At 40.6% G+C, this 9,522-nt stretch overlaps 1 protein-coding gene across 1 annotated transcript; it reads right to left on the reverse strand.

Annotated features, from left to right (window-relative positions):
- On the reverse strand, nucleotides 1–4,499 carry LOC310940247 (chondroitin sulfate N-acetylgalactosaminyltransferase 1-like; the record flags this gene model as incomplete). Its single annotated transcript, XM_083905178.1, has 9 exons — nucleotides 1–275; nucleotides 380–461; nucleotides 550–644; nucleotides 760–941; nucleotides 1,204–1,305; nucleotides 1,746–1,962; nucleotides 2,617–2,795; nucleotides 3,948–4,048; nucleotides 4,137–4,499. The coding sequence occupies 9 exons, from the start codon at nucleotides 4,497–4,499 to the stop codon at nucleotides 1–3; spliced, it is 1,596 nt and encodes a 531-aa protein (XP_083761304.1).
- Between the last annotated feature and the right edge of the window lie 5,023 nt (nucleotides 4,500–9,522).

Genomic DNA, 9,522 nt, shown 5'->3' on the forward strand with positions numbered 1-9,522 from the left:
TTATAGCACTCTTTTCTTTGAGTTCAAATGAGCCTCCAGCTCTGGTTTGAAGAAGAGCTCCCCCAGCTGGCCATGCGAGGCCTCACTCATGGCTTTGGTCTGCATGCACATCTTGTACTTGTCTGGAGGAAGCTCATCTCCACACTTCTTCTCATGCCACAAGTGGAAAAGGCCACGAGATGGACAGCGAATCACCATCAGTTTGCTGTGAAGGTACTTCCTGTACAAGTGCACGTCCTCCAACCCCCAGCCTTTGATACTACGATCAAAACCACCTGTCAGGAAATGTCCAGACATGTAGAGTGATGTAGAAATATGGAATTGCAATAAACTTCATTAAGTAAGGGCAAATAACTGATGATAAAAGCAAAATAATTACCTATATTGATGAAATCTGACCGGTACTGGCATGTCATGCCGAACCCAAAGTCTCTCCAGAATCCAGTTTCCTTTCTTATCACCTAAAAAAAGAGTATCTGAACATCAGCCTCTTATGCTGCAGTTAATTCAGCTGTTTGTATGTTATTGATGTTTTTATTTTTAACCCACCAGCTGCTGTTGAACAGAGGGAAGCTGTGTCTGGTTACTGTAGATGATGGATGGGTTGTATTGACTGAAGAGTACAGGATAGTACACTTTCTTACCTGCAGATAAGAACAGTTAAAACTCAACTTATTTTGTTTTGGGTTTTTTTAAACATCAGCTGTCAAAGACAAGTATTATCATTCACTTCATTCTGGCTCGCTCTCTGTCACTCACCGGGCTCAGCATTGAGACGACAGGAGGTTAAGAAGTCAGCTGTGAAGTGGATGTCGACGTCACAAAAGAAAAGCAGGACATTCTGGCTGCGCCTCCAAGCTCTGGCACCTACTTCTAAGCCTCGACCACGGGAAAACTCCTCGTTGAGTTGAATCAGTGTGAAGCTCCTGAACCGAGTCTCTCTGATGGAGAGAAGGACATGACATAGGATGATCTCTGGTGCTTCAGTAGTAAACACAAACAACAAATAGACAATGAGTCTCATCAGAGTGTTACTGTATCGCATAGCGAATAGCTGCTATTGCTTTTGTGTCCAACAAGTTCTGCATTCATGCAGATTTTATTGTCCTGGCATACACGACAGAGGGACATTTTTTTGTTTGCATTATAACCTCCTTTTGGCTATGAGTGGGTCATTATAATCTGTAAATGAACTTCATTTACCTGGTGGTTTGGTCCAGCACAGCTTTCACCTGGTCTATCTGATCCCGCCCGAAGTAAACGATGGTGAGATGAACCCTGCCGTCCTGTTGGATGCACACTTCTCTGAACCAAAAACACGGGACAAGGTGAATGTTGGTTGCCATTTCATACATCCGTTTTCCACTGTTTATCCTCCACTTGAGGATGCACGGAGAGCTAGAGCCAATCCTATGGCATGAGGTGAGAGGCAGGATCACCCTGGACAGGTCACCAGTCCATCGCAGGGTAAATCAATCTACACTCACATTCACAACTTCAGCCAATTTATAGTGTCCAGTTAACGTGATCCCCAAATTTACATGTGTTTAGACTGTGGAAGTCGGGGTACCTGGAGAGAACCCATCATATAAGGGGAGAACATGCAAACTCTACACAGAAAGGCCCTTGGCTAAGTAGTTATGATTAACTCTATAATAATAATAATAATGATATCAAAGTGTATTTCTTATAAGAAAGATCAGTAATATAGACAGTTTATGCAGTAATTCGCTTTCAGTTGATACCTGAAATTGCTGATGAACTGCTTGAACGTGTCCAGCCTCTTGGAAAGTGGTACGATGATGTTGATGAGCATTTTACGTGTGTCCACACTCTCGCTTTTCACCTTCATCACGGGGCCGAAAGGCCTGAAGAGCACGAGCTGCGTGAAGTCCTGTGGTCCGTCGCCTTTAAACATCAGATCATAAATGGTCCCTCTGTCCCTCTCTGTACGAGTTAAACCTGTGACAGAGAGGTAATCCTTTGTAAACACCCTTTGGCAACAAATTAAATTTTTAAATGTTTGTTTCTTTTGGAACCAGAGAAACTGTACATTCATATCATATTGCATCAAAGGAAGTTCATTGCAACTAAGCCTTTTTATGTGTTTAGCTCCTATTTTTTTTTTTTACACACTATATGCACAATATAGTTAACATTAGCATAATATACATAATTTAAATAATTGAATAGCCATTGGCAGCCTGGACTAGAGAAAGCTCAAACCTTAGACAAGGCTCGCCCTATTTTGCAAGGTTAACAATTGCTTTTTTATTCTGAAACTGGATCCAGATCACTAGTAAAATATAATTATTTCTTCCTGAGGCCACAACCTTTCCCAGAAAATGTCATCAAAATACGGTTTGAATTATGCTGCTCAGAGACCGACAAACGACAAACAAAAACAGGTGAAAACATACTCTCCTTCGGGGGATATAATAATGATGCTCAATGAAAACAACAGTCCAGTTCAACCGCCATCATTTCAGGGAAGCAAATTATGTAGAAAGACAAAACCAACACGATATTAATGTGTAGACTCTCTACTTGTCTTCCAGTTGTTTCCCAATCATCCAAGTCTAAACTAAACATGATTAAACGCTGGTATTTTCTCACCCTCTATGAAGTCTGATGGGGAGAATGTTTGCTTCCGCCTGGTGTTGTCTGTGTGTTGCTGAGGTCCGTTCAGAACATGCAGTGCTGTTTCCACTGTACTGATCAGCTCGTCCCTGTGGTCTTTCCTCACAGGCCTCTCCTCAGGATGACGGGTCAGGCCCGTCTCCAGTTGGTACAACCTGACGGATGGAAAAAACAACAAAATTCACTCAGAGGAGGCATTAGTGAAGACTTTATGTCAAAAATATGTTATTTATGCCATTTATGATTTGCTAGCTGTGCTTATTTATGTATGAAACATTACCCAGACCCCTTTAATCTCTTCAGATATTTTCAGGTGCACCATTTTGTTCTGAAACAGATCCATTACTCATCATATAAATTATTTTGGGAGAGTCTGCTGGAAAGGAGCTCTCCCAAAGGAGAAGGAGATAATCACACTGCATTTCCTCTATTACAACAAAATGGGAGGACGAACTGGGGATGAAGCTAACAGAAGATTGAAGAGGTTAAAACATCTTGTACCCGACTGATCCAATTTAAAGTAATTCAAAGTGAAAGCGGGTTAGCGTAAATATTCCCAGACCATGACTCATGACTGGACGGGTGGGCTTGTTTTGTTTGTGTATTTGTCTTTGACTTTGTTTCCTGTCATCGTCAGACCATTTATTGAAACTAATGGAAATATCATTAGACTTGGCGCTAATGGCACCACTCTTCAGATGCTCCCTGCAATGGCCAAGCAGGGAAGAATAATGGAAGCCTACAAACAAGTGCGAGCCCAAGCATGACATTGAATAACATTTTGAGCCTGTTATGCCACTTTTCCACTACATGGTCCCAGCTCGCCTCACCTCTATGCAGTTTGGTTGGTTTTCAATTACAATATAGTACTCAACCTCTTAAATGTGGGCGGAGTCATCACAGCACGGCTGCATGAAACTGCCGTGATTTCAGCTCCCTTAAAACCTTGCCGGAGCAAGTACTACAAAAAGTATCTGGTACCAGGTACTGTCGCTAATGGAAAAGCAACAAATTGAGGCAGCAGTGTGAGGCAACATTAGTGTAGCAAGAAATGAATGAGGATGGAATATTATTCGAATGGACTGCTTTGCTGGCTGCAACTAGAGTGTGACCAATACATGGCAGACAGCTGATTGAAACAGCTGGAGTGCATGAATACCATGACCTGCATGAACTAACGCGAGATTCAATTTTTGTAGTTGCTTGGATTTTTTGGGAAATTGGACAATTGAAAAAACATTTGTCTTATTTGTGTGTTAGAAAACTGTGTTTTCTATGTCCCTGAAATCAAAAACTATGGCGCTCACCTGTGCAGAGTTAAAGTGTCAAACGGAATCACTGCATATTCACTGGTCAGCTTCACACCTGAGTTTACCTCTGCCTGGTTCAGCTGGGAGCGGAAGAATTCCTTGAAGACATGATGTGAAATTTATTACGTCACCCAAATTGCACTCTCAACCATCAACAGCGACTGTTCATGGATTTTGTTTCCATACCTTCAGGTCAGACTGGGTCGGCGTTTTGTGCAGACTCTCCAGACCCTGAGGCAGAATCCCTTTAGTTTTTGCATTATCCAGGGACTCCTGGAGCTGCGTCGTCCTCTCCTCTAAAGCCTCCTTCAGCTGGACTATCTGCTTTGTCAAGCTGCTGATGTAATGTCTGTGAGAGTCCTCCCTCTCCTGCAACAAAGCCATGTATCCCTCCTTGCTGGTGGCCTCTCCAGACCAAAGCAAAGTCTGCTTGCTGCTGTGAGACACAGGTTTACAGGCCAGGAGGTAGAAGAGGGACAGACAGCAGCAGAGTCCCACCACGATGAGGCCGACACGGGCCGCCAGGGCCAGCAGCCAGCGTGTCAACATGGTGGATTATTTTCTAAATAAATTTTACACACTTGAGGTTTCTGTGCTTCTGTCATGTGGAGATGCACCCACGAAAAGGATCAGCAATCCAAAGAAGTCTGTTTGTTTTCTCTTGTCGTCTGCATCCGTCGCCTCCACAGGTCGCATCTTCACAGGGCGTCTGGACATTTATTCATTGCTGTATTCACTTTAAAATCAGCGATCCTCACCAGTCAGTGTGTTGAAAGTCCCTACAATGACAGAAATGTATATTGTAAAGCAGTGTTTGCCAACTTAAAACATAATCCTGGACCTGACCTATAATCCTGTCCTGTTTTGACGTTTGGTTTATTTCCAGTGATTGATTTATGTGGCCTTTTAGTTATTGTTTGGACTTTCAATTTTGACTCATCTTCCTGTTTTATTTTTGTATTTGTGCTTGTGTCTTGCTGATTCACTCACTCGGTCTTGAACGACAGAAATTCATTAAAAAAAAGTTGCTTAAAGATTCCAGTATGAACAGGCGTCGTTGGCATCACCAGAGTAGTAAAGCAAAGGTTAGGTTGGGTTGGGTCAATGTCTTTTTGAGAAAAAGACCTTGAAATAATAATACTTATGACGATAGTTCACATAATTTCAATATGAAAGTGTTCGTTTTTGATATGGAACGATAAATATATTAATAATGCAAAAACCATACCGCTAGTTTGAGATATCTGCTTTGACCCCTCAGGTTGATCACCACTCTAGTCTGTACCAAGGATGATAATCTACTCCAGTCTTTCCAAAGTATAGTTTTTCAGTTTTGGGCCTCAGATATTATCAGACTTTATTATTATATTTATCAAATGATGTCTCTTTTAAATGTTTTTTCTTAATCACGTTTTATCTTTAAACACTGAACCTTTTCTCCTTGAGGTTTGGTGTCACCAAAAACAACACAAATAATTTTTGCAATTTGAAAAGCACAAGGACTGATCCAATGTCAGCTGTTGTGGAAATGATAGCTACAACAGTTAATCTTTGTTTTTTATCACAAGAAAGACTTTACCCTTGCCTTTTTTGTGATTTTACTTTATTTTATTTTTTTTTCTGAGAGCATCATATTTACCAGTCCATGGCTCTCGGCCGTGTCTCCTTGTTGTTGGACTGTTGGCCAGGTTTCACTTAGCTGCTGTAAAATGCACAGAAAGAGAAATAACCTGATGTTGTATTCACTCTGAGTGCCACGACGTTGAAGGTGAGAAGTGACAGAAACAAGCATTTCTCTGTGTATCTCTCCACCCTGTCTGCATGTATGTGTGTGTATGAGAGAGAGAGTGTGTGTGTGTGTGTTGCCATCATCAGTTTATTCACAGCACAGTTGGCTCTTTATTGCTCAGGTAGAGGCTGATCTCATGAAAGACTTGCTTATGTTTTCCAGGTCCACCCAAGTGCTATGTGTGTGTGTGTGTGTGTGTGTGTGAGAGTGAGGGAAACGTGTCTTGGTTACATGGTAGCTTGCATGTATATGCATCCACATGCACTCGCACCACGCAGACCGTTTTAATAGCAGTCCACCATTAGGATCGGTACTTTTAATAAAACACTTGTGCTTATTTTTGGACTCTGGGTGCCATAAACATTCCTTTCACAGCATCAGCTGTTATATTTCAACTTTGGTTGTAATCACTCGTCTCTCGTGCCTCATATAAAGACCTTTCATCAATTTTAAGATGACTGCAAATCCTTCATATTGCCGTCATCTCTGTGGAGCACTACAACAGGCAGCAAGGTGCTCGTACAGTAGATCATCACCACAATCTGGAGCATGCAAGAATGAGCGTACTATGAACATTTCACTCTCTTTAAAGCTTAAAATATGAATGTAACAATACTCACCAGTTGCTGTGGCACTCAGGGGAGTCGGGATGAGTTGTCCGTCATTGTGAAAAATGCTCTTTTTTTAGGTCAGGTGTCTTTTTTTCCAGTCTGGTAAAGCACTGCGTGTTTGTTAGTGTTTGGAAAGTGAGAAGCTGATTTGTCTAAACTGCTCTGCTGCTTGTCAAAACTGAGCAATGAAGTGAACCTTGCAGCAGTGGACTCGACTGCCGAGGACCTCCTTTCTCCACTCAGTCTCCACCTTTCCCAGCACCTCTCCCTCCTCTCACTTCAACCATTAGACAACCAGTCTTCTCCTTCCTTTCCCTGCGATATCTCACACCATCTGCTTTCATGAATTCCCTCTCAAGATCTCTGAGACGCTGTTCTGCCCCTAACTCTAAATTATAAGGCGACTGCAGTGAGGAATGCCCTTCAGACTTCAATGCTGTGCCACCTGCAATCAGTTGAGGGGGAAATAGCTAGGTACCAGTCAGATCCCACCAATGGCACGGGGTCTTGCACATTTAATGAGGCAGCAGACAGATGCTCCTTGTTTCCATTCAGCTCCTGAGCTCCGACTCCTCCAAATGTTGAAGTTTAAGCTGCAGTTTTTGGGGGGATTTTGGAATAGGAGATTAGGTGCATCCAGTGTATTCAGTGTGAACGAATAAAACATGAATTCACAAATTATTTAGTAATTCATGATATTATATATCATGTTGAGTAAAATATTGAAAGAATACAACGGAGTATTGGGGCAAACTGATCAAACAAAATCTTTCGGGAATAAAGTCGTAATGGTCCAGTGAAGATTATCACTGGTTACATGTGAAATTCAAAAATTCCGACTTTTTTCTCAAATTTTTACAACTTTATTCTAATTACGACTTTATTTTCTTAATATTACTACTTTATTCTCTAGAGATTATGACTATTCTCGTAGTTATGACTTTTATGCTGTAGTGTTGACTTTTTTATATTAAAACTATATTTTCGTAATATTACGACTTTATTCTCATAGTATTATGACTATGCTCCAAAGGTTACATTATTTTTCTCTTCAGTTTGGCCCTAGTACTCCGTCGTAAAAGAATGACTGGCAATCATATATTTAAGTATTAAAACCTTACATTTCCTTATCCTTATAATAAACTGCTCTTTGACACATTCTGTCCATTGTTAAGACACGGTTTGCAATTATATAGAAAGGTAAAGAAGAATAAATCAATTTAAATGTTTACCAGAGTAGTTGCAGCAGTATTTTGTTTCTTTCTGTCGATTTCAAATTCATACTCATATTATATTTTGCAATTAATACATTAAAATGTACTAAATAATTACAAAGATGTAGTATCTAAGTGTAATCAATCATGTGATCCATTGCATTTTGCTCTTCAATGTTACTTTTATACTTTGGTTTAAGTAGAAAAGAGTCACAACACAATCCTCATGTAAAACCAGTGAAATATTTGCCTTGAGGCTTCATTTTGCACATCATGAGCTCAAATAAGGTGGAGACTGAAAAAAATACCACCATTCTATATTTTATTCACATTTGTTCACCTGTAGGTGGCGCCACATACATTGAGTAGAAATTTAAGAAACAAAGTGATGCTGCACAAAACAGACAACCGCATTTATTATTGTTCCAAGTTATTTACATCTGTTAGATTACAAAAATGTGGAATGTGATCACAATCAGAGTGAGCATTTTCAAAAAACTGGATTTTTTTTTGTTGGCACACAAATGTGAATTATTTTCTGTGTGTGTGTGTGTGTGTGTGGCCTTTAATTACAGTGCAAGTGCCAACTGGACAGTGTGCGCTGTGTTTTGTGCTAAATTTCGGCAGTGTCTTGCTTTCTGAATCACCATAAATAGCAAAAACTACAAACAAGGCATGTAAACCGGAGTCACCATTTAAAAAACAAACAAAACAAAAAAAGCCTCAAAAATTGTGAGATTTCGATGATTCCCAGAGCGGATGAATTCACAGCAGTGCACTGAGGGTCCGTACGCCTGCTTCCCTTAGCTTTTCAACATCTCTAGTACTTTTTAAAAAATTAAATATTCACCACAATTGTGTGCCTTCAAGCTGTAGTCAAATATTTCAGGTGGACGGAAACAAATGAACTTTTTTGTGGATTCAAAGTGCAATTTAAAAAAAAAGAAAAGAAAGCATTTTTACTAAAAAAAAAAGAAAAACAACATGCAATGAGTCAGTTCCTTCCATTTATATTAACACAATAAAACATGACGGAACCATAAAACACTGCATTGAAGAACAAAACAATAAAACAAATGAAGCATGTACAGTGTGGAGAAAATAGATGGTATTACTGCAGAAGTGGACACCCACGTGGATTTGACTCTCAGTCTCAGCTGCATTGTGACAGAAAAAATGGATTCATTTGCTACAGCTTGAGCTAGTTCTTCTCGGGAATATGAATAATTTAGCTATGGTTAGTATGGTGAATCCACCTTTTCCCACCATTTTACCTTTACGACTTATTTAGTGTTTTTGCACTTTCAATTTAATTAGAAGCAGTTTAACTGTCTCTAGCTTCTTCTCTGGCTTTCATTAAATAATAATTTTTTTAATAAAGAATTATTGTTAGCAGTGTGACTTCTGCCCATGTGCGACGTGCGAACGTCGTTTCAATGACTACAGACAATACTGGTATCGTATTATATCAGTGTCCACATACAAACACTCAGACATGCTCACAGAGGATCTTCTGACCGCGCGCCACGCGTTCATCCTTTAACACTGATTTGTCCACATCGCTGTGAAATATGGAACTGCGTCTCCTCCACTTCACTGGTACCATTAACCTCTATCCAGGCCGCAGGAGAAGATGTGAAGGATTGGGACGAGAGAGAGAGAGAGAGAGGGGGGGGGGGAGCGTTGAAAGGAAAGTGATGGAGTGATGTGTGGGTGGCTGGAGATAATCTCTCAGACGCCACAAGGTGCTGTGTTGCCATCTCGGAGATGGTTGCTATGCAACAGCATCCTTTAGTCTTCCCATGGATGGTAACTAGGTTACCCAGAATATCATCATGTTGGTGTTTCGCTGTGTTTTTTTAATTTTTTAAAACCGCAAAACAATTTCCCCTTCCCCTTTGGTCGCTCATTACTTCCTTAAGCTGGTGGGGCTGGACTCCTTTGTCCCGCCCTGACCA

The sequence above is a fragment of the Microchirus variegatus genome (assembly GCF_963457635.1).
Source record: "Microchirus variegatus genome assembly, chromosome: 18".
NCBI classification, from domain to species: Eukaryota; Metazoa; Chordata; class Actinopteri; order Pleuronectiformes; family Soleidae; genus Microchirus; species Microchirus variegatus.